Source organism: Chiloscyllium punctatum, chromosome 1, assembly GCF_047496795.1.
Source record: "Chiloscyllium punctatum isolate Juve2018m chromosome 1, sChiPun1.3, whole genome shotgun sequence".
Lineage (NCBI taxonomy): Eukaryota > Metazoa > Chordata > Chondrichthyes > Orectolobiformes > Hemiscylliidae > Chiloscyllium > Chiloscyllium punctatum.
This window is the reverse complement of record NC_092739.1, coordinates 32,763,291-32,786,587: the sequence shown is the minus strand read 5'-3', so window position 1 is coordinate 32,786,587 and position 23,297 is coordinate 32,763,291. Positions and strand designations below refer to the sequence as shown.

At 40.4% G+C, this 23,297-nt stretch overlaps 1 protein-coding gene across 20 annotated transcripts in view; it reads right to left on the bottom strand.

Moving 5' to 3' along the window:
* Nucleotides 1–23,297, bottom strand: part of LOC140488060 (bifunctional heparan sulfate N-deacetylase/N-sulfotransferase 4-like) — a 905,491-nt gene that overhangs the window by 234,077 nt on the left and 648,117 nt on the right. For all 20 annotated transcript variants that reach the window (XM_072587776.1, XM_072587868.1, XM_072588796.1 and 17 more), the window contains one exon: nucleotides 18,084–19,362. In XM_072587776.1, coding sequence (XP_072443877.1) covers nucleotides 18,084–19,064 — 981 coding nt within the window. In that variant the 5' untranslated portion in view covers nucleotides 19,065–19,362. The remainder of the gene's footprint in view (nucleotides 1–18,083; nucleotides 19,363–23,297) is intronic.

Here is a 23,297-nt window from a genome sequence, read left to right as displayed (position 1 = left end):
CCCTTTGTTTCCTACCATCAAGCCAATTGTGCATCCAATTTGCCAGCTGTACCTGGATTCCATGCAACCTAACCTTCCAGCGCAGCCTACCATGTGGAATGTTAACAAAGACCTTACTGAAATCCATATAGACTACATCTACCACCATGCCCTTGTCAGGTTTCCTGGTCACTTCATCAAAGACCTCTAACAAATTTGTGAAACATGATCTCCCATGCACAAAGCCATGCTGACTATTAATCAAATCCTGTCTTTCTAAATGCATAGGTAAAAACAATGACTGCAGATGCAGAAAACCAGATTCTGGATTAGTGGTGCTGGAAGAGCACAGCAGTTCAGGCAGCATCCAAGGAGCAGCTGCTCCTTGGATGCTTTCTAAATGCATGTATATCCTGTCTCAGAATCTTCTCAAGTAACTTACCCATCACAGATGTTAGGCTTACTGGTCTATAGTTCTTACATTATGGGAGCTAACATAAGAATTGCCAGATCTGGTACAACTACTCTGCTGGAGGTGAGGCCCTCACCTTAGTGGCAGTGCCACAACTGTAGCCTCCATATGTGTCACATCTTTTTTTAATGCTCAGGTTGCTAACTTCTTTGGCTTTCCTGTCAAAATGCAGCAACTCTGCTCTCCAAAATCTCTTCTGAAACCATAACGTTTTCACAAAATTTACCCAAGGTAAAATATGCCAAAACCATTTCACCTTCAAGTTAGTGAATGGTTCTTTAAGTAACATTAGCGAGAAGGGTGCCATATGCAGATGAAAACATGTTCAGCAGTACAGTTTATGGATGTTGCTGGCTAGGCCAACATTTATTATCCATCCTTAATTGTCTCACTTAAATGCATGCCCCCTCATATTAGGCATTTCAACTCTGGAAAAAAAACACTATGACCGTCAACACTATCTATGCATCTCAAATTTATAGACTTCAATCAAGCCTCTCCTCGGTCTTTGCCGCTCCAGAGAAAACAAACTGAATTTTTATAGACAGTCCTTATAGCTCATGCTCTCTAATCCAGGCAGCATCCTGATGAACTTCTTCTGCACCCTCCCAAAGCCTCCACATCCTTCCTGTAATACGGTGACTAGAAATTGAATGCAATACTCTAAATGTGGTTGGACCAAAATCTTATAAAGCTGTAACGTTATTCTTGTAATCAACTCCCCGGCCAATGAAGTCAAGGATGCCATACGCCTTCTTTACCAACCTATCTACTTGAATGGCCACTTTCAGGGAGTTATGGAGTTGAACCCCGAGATCCCCGAGAGTTAAGTTTCTCTTGCCATAGAACTGCTGAGTTTCAGCAGCATTATCTGTATCTGTTCCCCAGAACATTAACCAGGAGCTGATTATTAGTGCAGTGATATCACCACTACACTACTGCCTGATGAGGAGACTACAGCTGTTTTCTTGACTTTTGCAGTTCAGGTTTGCAGAGTATGTGCAAACTCAGCTTAAAAGACAGGTAGATGTCTGACTCTGCACACTATATTATATATACATACACACCTCACACAAACCCACCCACCCTCTGACCTCTAGTATGAGGTCTATTCATGCTATGAAACTGAATTTTGCAAATAAAACAGAAGTTACTAGTAATGGGAGCAGAAAATGAATATCCAATATTAACAGAACTCCTGACAGATAGAATGTGGAGCTAGCACAAGAAATCAAAAGAAACATTTGTTTCTAAATTTGCACACAGTGCAGCCTGACTGATTACAGTAAGACAGTGTGCTTAAGCAGAGAATTTGATAAGTGAGGGAATTCAGCACAGCAAGGGCAGAAGTGCAGTTCTGGTCTTTCACAGAACAAAGAGTGATTTGAGAAAAGGAACCAGAGACCGTGAGACTGAAGAGTTGGAACCCAAAGGTATTAATCAAGTGAGTAGGTGACTGATTGGTTAGTGAGTTTTAATAATTCCTTTTCTTTCTAAACTGAAGCAAAAGTTTGAACTTACATTGATAATATTATATTAAAAGTGCAGCTTAGCTATTTGAATTCCTTTAAAAGACTGTAATTCTAATCACTGAGTGAGATTTCCAAACATAAAATGTAATTCATTAAATGAAACTCAATCAGGGAGAGGAATGGAATAAAATAGAATGTATTTGCAGTGTGGAACAATTTCCCTAGGTGGATAGACATTGTTTTCTACAGTCAAATAATTGAGTTCTGAAAATTGCGTTACCTGTCCAGGACCAGGGTTATGTTACTTAGAATGATAAAATCCCACAGTGTGGAAGCAGGCTAATTGGCTCATTGAGTCCACACCGACCTTTCATGGGGAGAATGTGCAAACTCCATACGGATAGTTGCCCAAGGGTGGAATCAAACCGGGATCCCTAGCGCTGTGAGACAGCAGTTCTAACCACTGAGCTACCATGCTGCCCAGCAATACTGTGGAAGAAAGAGTGATCTATACCAACAATATGGCTTACATTTGAATACTCTAAGTACATCAAATTCATCAGCTCCCCGTAATCCACAGCACGTTAGTTCTTCAAAGAACTCCAATAAATAGTTTGAACATGGTTTCCCTTTGACAAAACCATACTGACTATCTGATTACCTTGATTTTTTAAAATGTGTCCTGCTATCAAGTCTTTTAAACTAATTTTCTAACATCTTTCCTCAGACAGACTTTTATTAATTGGTTTATAATTTGCTGTTTTCTGTCTCCAGTAGAAAATATAAAATATATAGAGGAACTCAAATCAAACACAAACATGACAGGACAATTCATGGGGCTAAAGCCTGACAGGTCTCCTGGATCTAAAAGCTTGAATGGTCTTAAGTTTCAAATTGCCTGAGATTCGGTAAAAGTCTCAGCAGGTTCGAAAATTGCAAATGAAATACTTTTGGCCACTTCGCCTCACACCTGCCATTGGGAAAATACTAAAACTCCTTAAGAAAGTAGCAACAGTATATTTAGAAAATCATTATGCAATCAGGTAGAATCCATATAGTTTTATGAAAATGAAATTAAGTAGAATTCTTTGAGGATGCAATAAACAGTGTCAGTAAAGAGAAATCGGTAAATATGGTGCTTTGGATTTCCAAAAGGCATATGCTAAGCTGTCATGTAAAACATTACAGGTTGTTCTGCTATATCACATGCTCGTTAATGCAAAATCATTGTAACATGATTAATAAATTGAGGACACTCTTTCTAAAGTGCAAACTTTTAAAACACGCGTTAGCTGTAATGTGATTATATCACCAACACTTTAAGCACTGTTTCTAAAGCACAATGTTTCTATACTGTGAGAATGCAGCCATCATGCTAAAGAAGAAATACCTATAGAAGAAACACCCAGATTAAGAACTCATTATGTTGACGGTAATTGGTTGCTATGGAGACACGACTGGTTAACTAACAGCAAATGAATAACTGGGATAAATAAAACAGTTCTTCTAAACTGCTCGAGTACAGGCTTGACCTATTCAACCTTTTATTTCAAAATATACTTTATTCCTAAAACATATCTTTATATATAGACATCATCACGAAAGCAAAACTGTTCTATACAGTAACATATGACGAAACAAATAAACATTGGCATTTGGTTTTATCCAGCAAACAAACCAAAGACATTTCTTACTTGTACAAGGTTATATATACATATATTTGAGGCATCAGGAGCATCTTTGTAAAGCAATTACTTCACTTCCAGATTCAGCCTATAATACCTACGAGCTGCTTACAATTGAGACATATCCCCCTCTCAGTAAGGACAGCAAATAGCACATGGGGATAGAGGTACAGTGCTACCCATGCTCTTATATAATTGTAGCAAGTTTTCCCTACTCTTTATAAACTGAGAGAATATTTACCCTTAAATGGGAACCTAGAGCTAGGTTGCACAATTCAAAAAGAGGGTAAAGATGTAAATGACGAGAACTTCCTTCTCTCAGAGGCTTGTCAGTATTTAGAACTCCTTTTCCCAGAAAGCTGAGGGCAGCACAGCGGCCAGTGGTTAGCACGGCTGCCTCATAGATTAGATTAGATTTCTTACAGTGTGGAAACAGGCCCTTCAGCCCAACAAGTCCACACCGACCTGCCGAAGCGTAACCCACCCAGACCCATTCCCCGCCATTTACCCCTTTCACCTAACACTATGGGCAATTTAGCATGGCCAATTCACCTGACCTGCACATTTTTGGACTGTGGGAGGAAACCGGAGCACCCGGAGGAAACCTACGCCGGCACGGGGAGAACGTGCAAACTCCACACAGACAGTTGCCTGAGGCGGGAATTGAACCTGGGTCTCTGGTGCTGTGAGGCAGCAGTGCTAACCACTGTGCCACCGTGCCGCCCACTGTTTCCTCTGGGTTTCCTCCCACAGTACAAAGATATGCAGATTAGGTGAATTGGCCATGCTTGTAGTATTAGGTGTATTAGTCAGGGGTAAAAGTAGGGGAATGGGTCTGGGTGGGTTGCTCTTCGGAGGGTCGGTGTGGACTTGTTGGGCCGAAGGGCCTGTTTCCACACTGTAGGAAATCTAATATAATCTAATGTGAGGCTGTGGAGGCTAAGTCATTTTCAGATTGACAAAACTCACTAGCAGAACTGTGAGGAATGCACAAAGATTGTACAAGGATATCAATAGGATAAAGTTAGTTATCAAAAATTGACAGCAAGACTTAACGAGTAGATTATTTAAATGGAGAGACATGGTAGAATATTGTGGTACAGGGGGATTTGGATGTCCTTTGTAACATTAAGTATAAAAAAAGGATTCAGATATAGCAGGTAACTATGAAGGTAAATGGAGTGTTAGCCTTTCCAGCAAGGATTTTGGAGGGTCACAGTAAGAAAGCCATTTTATAGTTGTATTGGACATTAGTGAAAACACATTTGGAGTGGTGTATACTGTTTTTGTCTCCAAACTGGAGGAGGGATATACAGAACAATCACAATTTTCCGAATGAGACTGGTGGGGAGTATTTTGTTCGGAAAATTGATTGTTTGGATAATGGATCAGGGTTTCCGTGGTGATGGCAATAGCAGGAACAGGGTTCCCGTGAGAATGGCAATAGCAGGAGCAGGTTTCCTGTGGGGATGGCAATAGCAGGAACACAGATCCTGTGACGGTGGGTAATAGCAGGAACAGGATCCCCTTGATGGTGGGTAATAGCAGGAACAGGGTTCCCGTGGCGATGGCAATAGCAGGAACATGGATCCCGTGACGGTGGGTAATAGCAGGAACAATGTTCCCGAGGTGGCGGTAATAGCAAAAACAGGGTTCCCATGGGGATGGCAATAGCAGGAACAGGGTTCCCAGAGTGGCGGTAGTAGCAGGAACAAGGGTCCCGTGGACATTCGGATAACTGAGAGTGTTCTGTATTTGCATTGGAAGCAGGTTAGAGTCAAAACCTGTGTCTTGGAAAAGCACAGCAGCTCAGAGAGCATCCGAGGAGCAGGAGCATCGGTGTTTTGGGCATAAGCTCTTCATCAGGAACGTGAGACCTAAAACGTCAACTCTCCTGTGCCTTGGATGCTGTCTAACCTGCTGTGCTTTTCCAGCACCACACTTTTCAACTCTGATCTCCAGTGTCTGCAGTTCTCACTTTCTCCTTGGAAGCAGGTCAGAAAAGGTTCTCAAGGCCAATTATCGACAGTGAAAGTGTTGGTTTATGAATGTTGTTTCTGTGATTATTGGAATTTAGATGTAGGGCTGGATTTGTTGTTCCCCTGTTTGGTGTGTTTCGGCACCGGGGTTAGTGTGGGCAAGCTCCATAAAATAGCTCAGTTTGTCAGACAATCCCCTTACCACTCCCATCCACCATATTTCAATGAATAATTAATGGTTAGACTTGAGTGTGTCCACCATTAAAAATAGCATCACCCCTTCCTTTCAATTTACCTGTTCTGCAAAGCCCACCCATCTATCACCCTCCATTCCAACCCCCAGTCAATTCCTCCCTACCTAATATCCCCAACTTAGCACATTCCAAGATGCTCTGGGCCTCCTTTGTAGGCTTGCTGCAGCTCTGACAGTGTTCACTACTGGGTAATGGCGCTGCCAGCAAACCTGGTGCATTGATAGCTGCAGAAGAAGAGGTCTTCGCCCACTGATGGGCACTCTTTACCCATTATTGCAAATTATGGCCACAGGACAGGCTCCTATTGAAGTCATACGGCACAGAAACTCACCCTTCAGTCCAACTTGTCCATGCCGACCACAGTCCCAAACTCAACTCGTCCCACCTGCCCGCATTTGGCCCATATCCCTCGAAATATTTCTTATTCATGAACTTATCCAAAAGTCTTTTAAACATTGTAACTGCACCCACATCCACACTTCCTCTGGAAGTTCATTCCACACACAATTCATTCCATTACACTCTATGTAAAGAAAATGCCCCTCGCACATTTTAAAAAATCTTTCTCCTCTCACCTTTAAAATATGCCCATAGTCTTGAAATCCCCTACCCCAGGGAAAAAGACAACTGCCATTCACCTTATCGAGTACCCACATGATTTTTCAAACCTCTATAAGGTGACCACTCAATCTCCTACGCGCCAGCAAAAATAATCCCAGCTGATCCAGCTTCTCCTGATAATTCAAATCCTTTATTCCCAGCGACATCCTAGTAAACCTATTATGAAAACTCTCTAATTTAATAAGATTTGTCCTGTAAAAGGGCAACCAAAACTACACGCAGTTCTCTTGGCCCATCAACTGCTCACTAACCAGTGTTCCAAGACAGAACAAGCAGACTGTGCCACCTCTTCTCTCCCCTCTTCTGGTAAAATTGAAACGTGAGAGTTTTTGAAAGGGCTGGACAAGCGAGATGGTGAAGGGGTCTCCCACTTAAGATGGTGATAATAAACTGTTTTCTTTTCAGAAGATCTTCAGCCTTTGGAATTTTCATCTCCAGAATTCAGTGGAAACTGGTTAATGAATATATTTAAAGCTGAGTCTGACAAATTTTCAATCATATGGAAGTCTAGGGTCATGAAGGCAGCTATGAAATTGGAACTGAGGCCATGATCAGATCAGGCTCAAGCTAATGCTCTGATTCTAATTCTACCAGAGCATTGGATGGAATTTAAATTCAGTTCATAACTCTGGATTATATCCTTAGTTCTTTTTCTTCTTTCATGGAAAGTGTGTGTCACTGGCAAAGTCAGCTTTTGTGTCCAACAAAATTGTTCAAATTTCTAACTAATTATAATCTCAAATTAGCTTCAGTGCAGCTAGACTGAAATTATGGAGCCACATGTTCATGCAAGAATGACAGATTTCCTTCCTTAAATGACGTTCGTTAACCGATTGGATTTTTATGATAATTGATGGTCACTTCATGGTCACTGTTAGTGAGGGCGGCTCACAATCCCAGATTTAATGAATTAAATTTAAATTTTAACCACTGACCTGGTAGAACCCATTACCCCCAAAGTTTTAGCCTGGGCCTCTTGATTAACGAGGTCATTATCACAACACTGCTTTCTCTCCCATAGTAAAGTGGTTGACTCTCAACTGCCCTCTGTAATGGATGCAGTGGCTTGCAAAACTAAAGGCAACTAGGGCTGGGAAACAAATGCTGGCCTTGCCATTGATTTCCAAATCCCATGACATCATAAAAATAAACCTTGGTCTTATTGAAACACAGTCTGATTGACCAAATGCCTTAATTCGGCTTTTATTTCTTAAGAACATACTCTGAATGTCAATGCTAAATTGCTCATAGTGCCTTGGGATGTGTAGGTTAGGTGGACTAGCCTTGGAAAATGCAGGGAGACTGGCATACGGTATGGATGGTCAGTGTGGACCCGATGGACTGAATGGCCTGCTTCCACATTGTAAGAATTCTATGATTCCATGAAGAACTTGTGAAAGTCAGGAGGAAAAAACTCTCAGACAACTTGACAACAGATAACCGGCACACTTGAAGAGACCGGCAATGAAAACACTGGAAAGAAAATAAAAATAGCACAAGGGATGCATCTCAAAAGAAACATTGACAAAATGGAAATCTGAAAAGAGCAAATGAACAGTCTTAAAAAGTAGTTGAACAAAACTATGTTGGTAAACTGAAGCATAAGCACAACAACATTTTCAAAAGCTGACAAAGAACTGTAAAGAAGGAAAATCCATGATCAGGCAATGTTCTGTGGAAATTTAGATAAAGTGAAGCAGAAAAACCTCAAAGAAAGGTACAACCTTAAAAGAAAGCCTGTATACATGTTCCAATAGTAGACAAGAACAAAATGGAATAGTCCAAATAAAACACCATGACCAGCTTCAGGAACAGTCAGATTATTTTGAGGAACTGTTAATTTGACTGTAAGCAATCTCTTTAGACTGCAGCAGTACAAACACATACAAACAAACCTACAGAGAATTTATCAAACAAACTGAAGAGTGGGGGAGAAATAAAAACAACTTGACGTTATACTGCACTGTTCACAACCTCAATTTTCTCAAAGTATTTTACAACAGTATTTTTGAAGGGCAGTCTCTGTTGTAATGTAATAATGTCAGTACCTCATTTCTGCACAGCATGGACTCATGTACTGCAATAAAATAAATGACCAACTCATCTATTTTAGATGGTAGTTGAATGATAAATTCTATCCGGGATGACTAGAGAATTCCTTCGCTCAACTTCAAAGAATACCATAAAATTTCTGACATCCACACTGGATTAACATCTCATGTGAAAAGTGACACCTCCAGCAGTGTCAAATAGGTTCTATGCTCATGTGGGGCTTAAACTCAACCTTGTCTTAGAAATACAATTGTCACCGGTTTAGCCACAGGTTAAACATTCAGGTCAGTATACCATGAGAAGTATGAACTTGGACTGAAGTAGTTACTCAACCTTTCATGAAGGTATGGGAAAGAGAATCCTGGAGACTGGAAACATGATTAAATTATAAAGTGTAAACAGAGACGTGCTCTCAATAGTTGTCTCACTCTGTACCAGGGAGAGCTTTTCAAAATAATTACCATGAAAAACTGAAGACGCAATGTGACAATTGGATAAGAGTCAAACAGACTGCTTTCTAAAACACAATCACACAATGGCCAAATAAGTACAGTGCTACAATGGAACAATAAATTGACTGGAACTCCTCTTTGCCTCACAGCTTTGGAGATTTGTAAATTTGAAAAGGCACTTGATAGTAAACATTAAAATATCTTTTGAGAGTTGATGCTATGCTGTGGAATACTGGAGCCCAATATCATCAAAATCAAATATCATACCAAAATCCATCATTGAACAGAATATGCAATTAACCCTTTGAAGGTGAAACTGGAGTAAAACAGGAGATGCTTGTTGTTGCTGTTATTGCTTCTTTGAGAGATAGACTGGATAATGTGAAGAACATAGCCTTGCTGAGATAGCCACTCAATGATTTTAAGTTTTACTGATCATTCTATAGCATAAGCAACAATAAATGGAAAACTCAATTCATAGACTAGCCATGTTAATAAGCTTCAAAATCAATAGACAAAACTAGAGTGACGCACATGATAGTAAAAATGAGTTGACTGGATTACTGTAAAGGGAATGCCCACTTAGGGCACAAAGAAACTAATCCATCTTGGAAGCAGCGTTAATAAAAATTGTCAAGTTTAAAAGTTACTAATATATGAAAAGTGAAACTGTATTCTGAACATTAAAGTTACTTTAAAAGAATATGAAATAGGTGGAGTTGACAATTCAACCCCGCTCTTGATTACTTGCGGTGCCCGCATACTGATTCTTTGTGACTCCTATACTAAAACACCAAGATCCTCTCGTACATCAGAATTCCCAATTATTTCTCCATACAAGTATTTTTATTCTTCCTGCCAAAATGAACATCACATGTTCCCAGATCTTTTTCCCACTCATTCAACATATCAAAATCTATCTGAAAACTGTATACTTTCTGCACAACATACTTTTCGACCTATATTTATATCATTTGCTAATTTAGTTACCATGACTTTGTCTCCATCATATAACCCATTGAGGTAAATTGTACAAGTCTTCGGCACAGACTCTATGGAATGAATGGGCTCCACTTCTTATATCCTGCCAAATAGACAAAGACCTATTTATGCATGCTCTCTGTTTTCTGCCAGCCGTCCTAACATTTTACCTTGATACTGTGAACTTGCATTTTCTGCCATAATCTTTGATGTGGTACTTTAACAAATCCCTCCTGGAAATCCAAGTACAGTACATGCACAGATTCCTGCCTATCCACAGCATATTACTCTTGCAAAAAAGTCAAATTCATTGTTGAAGCATGATTTCTCTACAATGAAACCATATTGACTCCTCTTGATTACCTTCAGGTTTTCTAAGTGCACAGCAAGAATCTCTTTAATGATCAATTCAAAGACCTTGCCCTTGACAAACATCAAGCTAACTGGCCTATAGTTTCCTGTTTTCTGTCTCTCTCCCTGTTTGAATATATTCAATTTTTTTTAGAAGTCCGAACAACTTAGAAATCCATTAACACGGTTTTTAACATGGGGAGGCAGGAAAAGTAGATGAGTCCCAGAGAGAACCAGGACATGAACGAATCTTTGAGATTGGAACAAATTAAAGACTAGGCTCCATTTTCACAAATTGCCTCAGAAATTTGCCACTGTTAGGCTAGATTTATGATTTGGCAAGCTAAACAGTGTGTGGATTTTCAGAGTTCACAGAGACTCAGCCAATGTAAAAAAAAACACAGCAAGAAAGAAGTAAAATTGAAGTCTGCAATTTTGAAGTGCTGACTGCTGAGTGAGAATTGCTGCAAATGTTCCACTTGCTGCTGCTATGCCAATTAACAGAGATAAGCAGCAGACTGGAATTTTTCACAGTGGTGAAAGTGCTACAGACCTGAGTAAGTAACCCAAACAAATAAGAGGAGCAACTCCATTGTCAATGCTGGGGAAAGAGTATGACAAGGTCTAATTGCATTTTAAATCTCAATGATTAGGAGAAAAGCAAGCAGGAGAGACTATGGATTTTGAAGATATAGTTTGAAGATATAATATCACCAACTGTTTAAAATGGTCTTCATTCCCAGATGTCCTTCATCTCCCATCGAAGGCAATAGATCAACAATAGTTACCATGGCAACTATTTGCCACGGGAATGACACTTCCGAGAGATGGAAATTACTCAGGAGCAGGCGTGTATGAGATGAATAGACAACACAATGAAGACCCTGTATGATGTAAAGAATGTGTGTGCAATGGATGTGCAGAAAATAATGAAAGTGAGATGATTTGAACTGTTACATAGTTTTAAAGAATGAAGGACACGTTGTTGATTACGAGTTTTAGGTAATTTAGATAAATTGTAACTGCAAATGAGAGTGCATGCAATCTTCTTTTAGGAGAAATGCATTCATACATATTGTCTTGGCTGGCTTGCCATAAGAATGCAACTTCTATCTCTGCTGTAAATATTTTCATTTTAATTTGCGGCAGCCATTAAACGTAATGCTTGAAACAGTTTTTAAAAATCCTATCATGGGTCACTGACTGCCAAGTTTCCACCTTAAGAAGACAGTGGTACGCTGTCTTCTTGAACGACTGCAGTTCATGTACTGTAGGTAGCTGCACAATGGTGTTAGGAAGGAGTTCCAGGATTTTAACCCGGTAACAATGAAGAAATCGTGCGATATTTCTAACTCAGGATGGTGATTGACTTGCATGGGACCTTGCAGGTGGTAGTGTTCCCATGTATCTGTTGCCGTAGTCCTTCTAGATGGAAGTGGTAGTGGGTTTGGAAGGTGCTATCTAAGGATCTTCAGTGCATTTTTTGCAGATGGTACACACACTGCTGCTTCTGAGCATTGGTGGTGAAGGGAGTGAATGTTTGGATGTGGCACCAGTCAAGCAGGCTGATTTGTCCTGGATGGCGTTAAGCTTCTTGAGTGTTGTTGGAGCTGTACCCATCCAGGCAAGTGGTGAGTATTCCATCAGACATCTGATTCGTGTCTTTTAGACGATGGACAGGCTTTGAGGAGTCAGGACATGAGTTACTCACTGAAGGATTCCTAGCCTCTGACCTGCTATTGTAGCCACTGCATTGCTAGTCCAGTTCAGTGTCTGGTCAGTATTTTGAATATTCAAGTGAGATTTTCACTTAACATTTTTGATTTGAACAAGAGGCACCTAGGTTTTCTAAGCCAGCAGCTAATGGCAGTCAATTCTAGGAGGGAAGTAGTTTACACATACTCTCTAGATACAGACTGCCTGCCTGGAATCATTCACCACTAAGCAACCATCCCACTCTCTGTCGAGGCCACCACTGTATTTCCTCACCACCTGTACCCATACCCCTCCAGGGGTCTGACCTCCTTCACCTCTTCTCTCCTCTCTTCTGAGGCTCCTGGCATCCTCACTTTGTGGCCTGCAAAACCCTACCTTTGTTCCACCCCTCCTTGCCTCTCAAAACTGTTTACATCCATCTTTCTGAGTCCTCCTTTCTAAGTGATATCTCTAACATACATCTTCCAAAGGCCTTCAACATCATCATTTGGAACCTATGGCGTCCTTACATCCCAGGATTGATCCTTAACTGCTGACACTACTCAGCCCCACCACCACTGACTTGTCATCTTCTCTCATCATGGAATAACCTACTTCCATCACTACCCAACTTCCAGAAACTGGCCCCTATTTAATCCTTCCACTGCCAGGCAGATCAGATAAATTGTAATCTAGGTTCAAATTTCACTTCAGGTAAATTACAAACTAGGCTTGACTTTCACCTCTTTAATCCTTCTGTCGAGTCAATTTTTTTTTTCTCCACAGAATCATCAAGAGAAATGAAGACTGTGACAAAACAATTACAAATATTTGACAACAAGCGCATTTGAAAAATCCTGGAGATTCACCAGCTAAAGGCGATCTGGAACAAGTAATTATGGTGACAGGACAACAAGGAAACAAAAGGCCTTCAATTAAAATGAAAAATTTGGCTTGCATGGACTATAATCTGAGAATGGTCACAAACCTTAAGCATGTGGCTAAACACAGCTATTGAAATTTTCCCCAAGGAAAATTAAAACCAGCCGGACCAAAAACCTGCTTACACAGAACTGTTGGTTTCCACATGAAAATAATGGATTGCATCTGGGATCAGCTGGAACTGGTTACTCAAAACAGAGTCAATAGTGAGCCAACCATAGAGGACCTATATTCCAGGTGAGGTAATAAGGCTGAATGGCGGGGATTATAATCTTTGAAAATAATTTAAAATGATGAACAGCTCCTAAGAGTCTGCCTGTGGGTCTTATCGAACTTTATTGCTGCCAAAATATTAAAGCACTATTGCTGATTGCTTCTGCTTCATCATATATTTTCCATCTGTCTACCTTCCCTGAAGACATTCTAACGATGTCTCTTTAGCACAATGTTCAGCAGTCATGTCTCAGGCATGAGCCCAGTCAGTCCTTAAAACAAGCAATCGTCTACTGGGTGCTACATATTCTGGATGATCTGACACAGAGGAACAGCCCAAATGGAAGACAGAAACCCTGATATTAAAGAATAGCATAGATACAGGCCTTAGAAAGGACGTGACTGAGAAGATTGTGAAATAGACGTAGTCTGGTTGGAAATTCAAAATAGCAAGTTAGAACAAATAGGTGAGTGTAGATTATCGGCCCCTTGAAATTAGTTCCAATGTTGGACAAAATGTTAAACAAGAAATTACTGGAATTTGTAACAGAGGCAATGTGATAATTGTGGGGTCATTCATCTTCATGTAGACTGAGACAACCAAATTGACAAGAATGCCTAAAGAATGAGTGCTCATGGAGGTTTCTGGAAACTCTACATTGCGGTAATGACAAGGGATAAACCTATTTAGATTTAGCATTGTCTAAAGTTAAAAGATTAATTAGAAATGAAGTCATATGTCAACTGGAGAATTTCGATCATAGCACCATTGAACTCCATGTTACGTTGAAAAGAGATGGCCTCCAAATGCAAAGAAATACATCTTAAATTTAATCATAGCTCATTATAGAGGAATGAGAGGAGAACTGACTAGAGCTACTCTGTTAAAAAGACTACAAGGTATGGCTGCAAATCGACAGTGGGGAAAATGATCAATATAAGCAGATTCCATTTGACAAACAGAATCTCAGCAAAAAACATCCATCTCTGGCTCATTAAGAAAGTTAAGAAAAATATTAGATTAAAAGAGACCTCTCTGAACGGAGGCATAATAATTGTTCATTGCCTCATGGCCATTTTTCCTGTCTCTATTTCTTAGAGATCAACATTTACTTGAGCTACTTTACTCATTCCTTCTCCCTTTTTATAAACTTCTGTTGGCCCTTTGCTGGTTTCTAAAAAAATAGCTCCCAATCCCTCAGACTTGTAACTGTTTGTTTTGTAATACTTCAGGTCTCTTTCAATCTAATATTTTTCTTAACTTTCTTAATGAGCCAGAGATGGATCTTTTTGCTGAGATTCTGTTTGTCAAATGGAATCTGCTTATATTGATCATTTTCCCCACTGTTGATTTGCAGCCATACCTTGTCATCTTTTTAACAGAGTAGAAATAGATGGCAATCTAGGGGGCTAAAAGGAGTGAAGAAATTAATATCAACAGAAACAAATATTGCAGAAAATTAAGAGACTAAAGTCCAACAAATCTCCAAGATCCAGTATCCCCCACCTTACTGTTCTAAAAAGATGTAGCTGTGGGGATAGTAGATGAGCTAGCCATAATTTTCCAAAATCTCTTAAATTTGAGAATGGTCCCATCAGATTGGAAGTTAATAAATGTTACACTTTCAAGAAGGGAAGGGGGGAGGGGGAAACAGGGAACTATGGGTCAGTTTGTCTAAAATCAATTGTTTAGGACATGTTGGAATCTATTATTAAGGTAACAACGTATTTCAAAAATCATATCATTAATACAAGTTAGTGTGATTGAACTGAAGGGAAATATTGTTTGCCATGTTTACTGCAGTTTTTTTTGAGAATATAAGTAGTAAGATTGTTAAAAAACAATGATGGATAGTATACCTGAATTTCCAAAGAGCATGCAATAAGGTATTTCACAAAAGGTTAATAGGCAAGATAAGGGCTCATTGGAGCTGGGGGTAATATATTAGGATGGATAGACAAATGGTTAGCAAGCAGGAAGCACTGAATTGGCATACAGGGGCATCTTCAACTTGACAGACAGTAATACTAGAGTCCACAAGGGTCAATGCTGGGATGCCAGTTATTTACAGTCTATATGAATAATTCAGGTTAAGAGACAAAGAGTAAAATATCTCGGTTTATTGATATAAAGCTGGGTGGAAATGTAAGCTGTTGAGGAGGCTACATAAAGGCTGCAAAAAGATCTGGACATGTTCAGTGAATGCGCAACACAATGCCACAATGTAGGGAATTGTGAAAGTTTTTATTTTGAACAAAAGAATAGGAGAGAGAGGATTTTTTTCAAAGGTTTGAAACTTGTAAGTGTTAAGTTTCAAAAAGACAGTGTGTGCTTGTGCAAGGTATGCAGGTACTGCAAGCTAGCCTTCATTTAGATTAGAGATTTTTTCGAATCAGTTCAGAACTTCAGTCAGTTCAGTTGTAGCAGGGGATCTGTGAAACAGGCTGCTGATCTCTTTCTCTAACTTCAAGCCTGTAAGCTCAAGTTTGTTTCATTTTTACTACTCGTGCTAAGGGATCTGTGTCTTGTGACTGTTGCACGTATGTTCGGAACAGCATCGTTAATTCAGGTTTGGTTAGGGTAAGTTATCTGGTATTCGAATTTCTATTCTTCGCATTTCATTCCATAATTTTGTAAATACATTTTGTTGGTTTAAAATCTGGCAGTCAAACCAGCTAATTTACTCCATGAATATCCACTATACGCTTCACTAAAACAAATAGCAAATTTACAGTCTGGGCTACCTATTTAAAAATGTTTTGAGCGGTCTGGCCTAGTCCATAACAAATCACACAGCACAGTCTCAGGGCAAAGGCCTGATCATTTAGGATTAAGATGAGGAGAAATGACACCACTCAAAGGGTTGTAATATTTAGAATTATCTGATCCAGAGGGTTATGGAACCTCCATCAATTAACACACTTAAGGCTGGAAATATAGATTATTGGTCTCGCAGGGAATCAAGGGAAGGGGAGCAGGTAGGAAAATGGAGTTAAAATCCAGATCGTATAGCCTGTATATGTGTGAGCATATTCAAAGGGCCATATAGTAAAGTACACTCCCATTTCTTGTGTTCTTGTATGTTATTATCCACACATATTCAAACAGACATTTCTGACTTACAATCAGGGGTTGAATTTTATACTCTCCCTTGGGAATGTTGGCGCTGGGAATTGTGAAAAACAATGGCCACCATGGGAGCAGCACACCCATTGCCAGCTTATCCTTGCCTGGTGCTAGTTCGACCAGGCATTGGATAAGCTAAGTAGTCATTTAAGGGCATCGTCCTACCACCTCTGGGATTTTCTCCAGTGGAAGAAATGGACTAAACAATTAAGTGAGACCTGACATCACGGTGGCCAAACTAGGGATGGCCATTGGAATGCCGACTGAAGAATCCCCCAAGGTATTCCTCCCTCCGATCCACTCCTGGTCAATCATAGCTCCACATCACCCTCACCAGGGCCAGTTAACATGGCGCCAACAGAAGTATAAATTGAATGTTTACCAGGATCCATGGCTCATCATCTTCAATGTTTTGCCTGCAGTCCCAGCAGAAGCCATTACTTCTGGTGATGCAACGAGAGTGAGTGTGCAGTTGGTTGGCAGTTCTCAGATGCTGGCCTTCCTCTCGGCTGGAGAGCAGAGGTCCCATCTCACAGAGTCATACAGCATCAGACCCTTTGGTCCAACGAGTCCATGCCAACCACGTTCCCAAACTAAACTAGCCCCACTTGCCTGCATCCAGCCCATATTCCTCAAAACTATTCCTACTCATGTTCCTGTCCGAAGTCTTTTTAACATTGTAAGTATACCTGCATCCACCACTTCCTCTGGCAGTTCATTCCAGTCATGAACCACACTGTGCAAAACATTTGCCTCTCATGCCCTTCTTAAACCTTCCTCCTCTCACCTTAATAATATACCCCCCAGTTTTGAACTCCCCCACCCATGTGAGAAGACCTTGCTCTTCATCTTATCCATACCCTACATGATTTCATCAACATCTATAAGGTCAGCTCTCAAACTCCCACACTCCAGTGAAAAGGCCCAAGCCTATTTTTGTAACTCAAACCCTCCACTCTTGGCAATATCCTGGTATGTCATTTATGAATCCTTTCCAATTTAATAATATCCTTCCTATGGCAAGGCGACCAGAACTGCACACTGTCTCAAACCAACTAAAGACTCAACAGCTGTTAAGTAAGTGCAGGATAAGCCAGATAGCCCATGTGGGATCACTCCTGATTTTTATACTAGGCCTTGTCAAATTCAGCCTGATTATCCTGTCTTCTTTTTCGAAATGCACAACCAAAGGTCAGTTGCAGCACCCCGAACACTACTGCTGCTGTAAACAGTTACTTCAGAAAAGGCATAAGTTGAACCTGGATTCAGCTTCTGAAGCACTTATCCTTGGGTGATACTTTGTCTTTGTTGCATAGGTACTATCAGTGCAATATAAATCAGTTGTGTTTTCTGGATGGTGGGTGATTTGCTCTAGTTAAACAGTTAAAATGGCTGATCATTTCCAAGGATAATTGTGAGTCACTGCCTTTATATTATGTTATTCATCAGTGAGAAATGCTATGAATCTTACTTTTAAGTGAGATGCAATACTTTCTTTCAGCTATAACACGCTAAGGTAAAAGGAGAAGAAAATACTTAAATTTTAGCTTTTCTTTCATTATTAATACTATACCCAATGAGCTATTGATCTATCCAGCAACTGCTAATGGTTTCAATAACCAAAGTATGTTAAACTGGGAGAAAGTTTTATTCAAGGCAAATGTAGGCATGCTACTGTAAAAGATTATAGACAGGATGTAGTGAATACCTCATTCATTTTTGTGATCATATGACAAAATGAAAACAAATATTCTTTAAACACAGTATCAAGGTCAAAATCTTAACATGCACTGAAGTATTGTCCTTACCTTTACATCATTCACGTTCATCCTTGTTCCTTCCTTCCCAACAAAAATGTCATCAATATCCACCAGGATGTACCTTTCCAAAGAGAGTGACAATTTCTTCCCTGAAAGGAAACCAATTGCATCCACGAAAATAAGTTTGTGCAGCCAGAAATTCAGGTTGTTGCCGAAGAGAATTCGCTGAATGCCATCATGTAGCCCCAGATCCTGAACCACAGTGGCGTGCAGAATTTCATCAGCAATCTGATGTGGAATGTTATCTGTGGAACTTGGTTTGGCCAGCAACACAGGCTCGTAGGTAGAGTGATTAGACTGGAACACAGTCCAGTCCTCTCCTGGTAAAGGGCCTCTCTCAACTTCTTTAGCTTTAGTGATGTGCAGTAAAGGAGACCGTGGGTTTATACAGCAATCCTTAAGGGCGAGGTTGGTGTGTAGATTCAAGGGAAAGCCCTTCAACTGCGAGCTCAGTAAACTATTTTCATTAGCTTTGTGGAATGCTATAATGCCAACATTGTACTCCATACAATATTTATCCAGCAGCTCTCTATTCCAGGAGTCCATATTCACATATTTCAAAATGTTTTCATATATAATAAGTGCATATCTGCCCCGGTCCTTGTTTGTAAGGGCAGGAATGTCCCCTTTGCCAGGGGCAATTTCAGTATGGTGCTGAAAATGGCTCGACTCTAAAATCGCCACAATCTCTTGCCCAAGCTGTGAATATTGACTCTCAACAAACACCAGAGCCATAGGGTCTGCTCTAGATGTGTCAATGGGCTTTGTAGTTTTCATTTCAAACAGTCTGTATGGTAGGAGTTTGAGATCTCCGCAATCTTGTTCTGGAGTTGGCTTAGAAAGTTCCAGCTCTTGTTTGTAGCCAGTATACAAGTAATAAGCTGATATAATAACACTCACCATGCAAAAGGCGGCCAGTAAGATCACCATCCTTCGCAAATGCCTCCGAAATTTTATGAAAAAATTCATGTTTTGTTTTATCACCTTTTACAGTTTGTTTTTTGTTCCCTTCTATGATTCAACAGTGGATAGAAAATGAACAACTTTCACCAGGATGTCACCACAGCTCATGTAACCATTGCAGAAACAATTACTGTTTTTCTTCATCAAAGTTGATAGGGTGAAGCACTTGGCTCGGTTCTCTTCTGCGTTTCTGCAACTGATTACACCAAGGATTATTGATCATGTTCAGCTGAACCTGGACATTGTTCCATCTTCTTCTGGAGGGGACAAATCTGAGCAGAAGCACCTTCACTGCTGAAAATGTCTGCCAGGAAAGAAAACATTTAAAAATGTTAGGCAGAACAAGCAATTTTGACAAAGCACAAGTATTTCACATTTTGACTGACACAGACCAATTAAAAACCATCAAAAGCTTATAAAGCATACTTATTCTTCCTGCAGTATGCCAAAGGGATTATTTTTGACTTTACATGTAGTGATTGACCACTATATTTCTGGAAATTGAGCAATTAAATTGCTTTGTTTGGTAAGGAAGGAAAATAACATTGCTGCTGTAGGTTGTGAAAGCATTTCCATCAATGTGCATCCCTTTCAAATTGTACATTTAAGTGAGTCATTAATATTTATAAACAACAATGCCCTGATTCTTTTCTCTTTATTTCTCAATTGTTTTTCGAAGTCAGTCATAAATGTTAGTCCCAATACTTTTTTTAAAAAAAGCTTAGGAATAGAATAAAGAAAATGCACAGCATTAAGTTATAGCAGATGAACGTGATAAGAGTTCACTCATTTGAATGCTCAAGGAATTTAACTTATTTCATTTATGTCTCAGATGATTCTGGCACAAGTAGCTTTTAAATATGCTTGATTTCTTCAGGTAAAGAGATGATTAAAGTCATAGAGTCATTATGGCATTGATAACAGGGCTTCATTCAAGACTGCTATTGGAAGATCGGTTGCATGAGGGGAGTTAATATTGGGAGACAGATCAGACAAGAGTACTGATAATTGTAACTAGGGATTAATAGGAATGCTTATCACATATTTCACTTTTTCCTCAAATCTTTCAATGCTTATTTTTTATATCTAACATCTAACTTTGTTGATCTTACCCTTCTTTAAAAGGATAACCGGCCTGTCATTCATGATAAGAATTTGGCTCCTACAATTTGTAAATTTTCCTCTCCATAAGTATCTATTTCTTAGCATGGATATTTATCAGTTTTGGTGGTAGGGTTGTTTTACATTTGCTATTTTTTTCCACATAATTTGGGCATTGAGGAAAATCATTCACAAGGAAGTTGATCACTATTTCTACTCGGCATTCAATACCATTAAGACAAAATATAGGCCTGAATTTTCCAATGCCCTGACAATCACTATTCCAGCATTGATGGGAATTACAAATGGAGATCCTATGCATCCCTCATCATTGAACAAAAAATGTTGCTCAAGAAATTGAAGGTTCCTCTGAGCAAACCTTCTATGTCTGGAACCGTTCTGATGAAGTTAAGTAAACTGTTACTCAGGAAAAGTTATTCAACTATCAAATACAACAGTCTAACTTCTGAGTGTTCAACCGATTCCACCCTTACTACACACACATCTCCCAAGAGCCTAATTTGACATCCACCAAATCAGACCACCCTTTTCTCAGGTCTGCACACAATCACCCCTTCCTCTGCCACTGGAGCCGTTATCCGGTCCCCTTTCCTCATTCCATGTCCAATCGCACTCTTCGCCCACCAATGGATACCTTCACCCCTTTGCCCACTCAGATTTGCCCCTCACTTCCTGCCACTGACTCACTTATCTCTTCCCCTGCTAGAACCACCACCACCCCAGATCTGATTCACATCCTCTCCACTTCTACTGGATATGATTTTTCCCATCTATTCTGACCTACCTAAGCATCACATACCTGCACCACCCCCCGCACCACACCCCCCCCCCCCCCCCGACTACCCCTTTCCTACATTGCATCATACCCAGCAGGCACCAGACTTACTTGGTACCATGCTCCTTACCAGTCTGGCATCCTAATCCCTGGCCCCCTACCCCTTACTAAGCTGATAGCCTATATAGCTGGCACCCTACTAACCTGACCCCTTATCCACCCTGCCTATCTGCAATTTGAGAGGGAGAGGGTACAATCGGAAGTGAAAATATTTCTGTTGAATAAAGGGAACTATGGAGCTATGAGGGAGAAGCTGGCCAAAGTTCAATGGTGCAATACCTTAGCAGGAATGACAGTGGAGGAACAATGGCGGATATTTCTGTGTATAATGCAGAAGATGCAGGATCAGTTCATTCCAAAAAGGAAGAAAGATCCTAGGAGGAGGCATGGGTGGCCGTGGCTGATGAGGGAAGTTAAGAAACATATAAAGTTAAAAGAGAAAAAGTATAACATAGCAAAGATAAGTGGGAAAACGGTGGACTGGGAAGCTTTTAAAGAACACAGAGGATTACTAAGAAGGAAATACGCAGAGAAAAAATGTGGTACGAAGGTAAACTGGCCAAAAATATAAAGGAGGATAGTAAAAGCTTTTTTAGGTATGTGAAAGGCAAAAGAATGGTTAAGACTAAAATTGGGTCCTTGAAGACAGAAACAGGGGAATATATTACGGGGAACAAAGAAATGGCAGAAGAATTGAATTGGTACTTCAGATCTGTGTTCACTGGGGAAGACACAAGCAATCTCCCTGAGGTAACAGTGGCTGAAGGACCTGAACTTAAGCGAATTTATATTTGCCAGGATTTGGTGTTGGAGAGACTGTTAGGTCTGAAGGTTGATAAGTCCCCGGGGCCTGATGGTCTACATCCCAGGGTACTGAAGGAGATGGCTCAAGAAATCGTGGATGCGTTGGTAATTATTTTCCAGAGTTCGATAGATTCGGGATCAGTTTCTGCGGATTGGAGGGTGGCTAATGTTGTACCACTTTTTAAGAAAGGTGGGAGAGAGAAAGCAGGAAATTATAGACCAGTTAGTCTGACTTCAGTGGTGGGAAAGATGCTGGAGTCAATTATAAAGGATGAAATTACGACACATCTGGATAGTAGTAACAGGATAGGTCATAGTCACCATGGATTTATGAAGGGGAAATCATGCTTGACTAATCTTCTGGAATTTATTTGAGGATGTAACTCTGAAGGTAGACAAGGGAGATCCAGTGGATGTAGTGTACCTGGACTTTCAGAAAGCTTTTGATAAAGTCCCACATAGGAGGTTAGTGAGCAAATTTAGGGCACATGGTATTGGGGGCAAAGTACTAACTTGGATTGAAAGTTGGTTGGCTGACAGGAAACAAAGAGTAGTGGTAAACGGCTCCATTTCTGAATGGCAGGCAGTGACCAGTGGGATACTACAGGGATCAGTGCTGGGACCGCAGCGTTTTACAATATATGTTAATGATATAGAAGATGCTATTAGTAAGAACATTAGCAAATTTGCTGATGATACAAAGCTGGGTGGCAGGGTGAAATGTGAGGAGGATGTTAGGAGATTACATGGTGACCTGGACAGGTTAGGTGAGTGGTCAGATGCAAATGTATGGTTATCCACTTTGGTGGCAAGAACAGGAAGGCGGATTACTACCTCAATGGAATCAATTTAGGTAAAGGGGTAGTACAAAGAGATCTGGGTGTTCTTGTATACCAGTCAATGAAGGTAAGCATGCAGGTACAGCAGGTAGTGAAGAAGGCTAATAGCATGCTGGCCTTCATAACAAGAAGGATTGAGTATAGAAGCAAAGAGGTTCTTCTGCAGCTGTACAGGGCCCTAGTGAGACCACACCTGGAGTACTGTGTGCAGTTCTGGTCTCCAAATTTGAGGAAAGACATTCTGGCTATTGAGGGAGTGCAGCGTAGGTTCACAAGGTCAATTCCTGGAATGGCGGGACTAACTTACGCTGAAAGACTGGAGCGACTGGGCTTGTATACCCTTGAGTTTAGAACACAGAGGGGATCTGATTGAGACATAGAAGATTATTAAAGGATTGGACACTCTGGAGGCAGGAAACATGTTTCCGCTGATGGGTGAGTGCCGAACCAGAGGTCACAGCTTAAAAATATGGGGTAGACCATTTAGCACAGAAATGAGGAGAAGCTTCTTCACCCAGAGAGTGGTGGCTGTGTGGAGGGCAGTGGAGGCCCAGTCTCTGGATTCATTTAAGAAAGAGTTGGATAGAGCTCTCAAGGATAGTGGAATCAAGGGTTATGGAGATAAGGCAGGAACAGGAT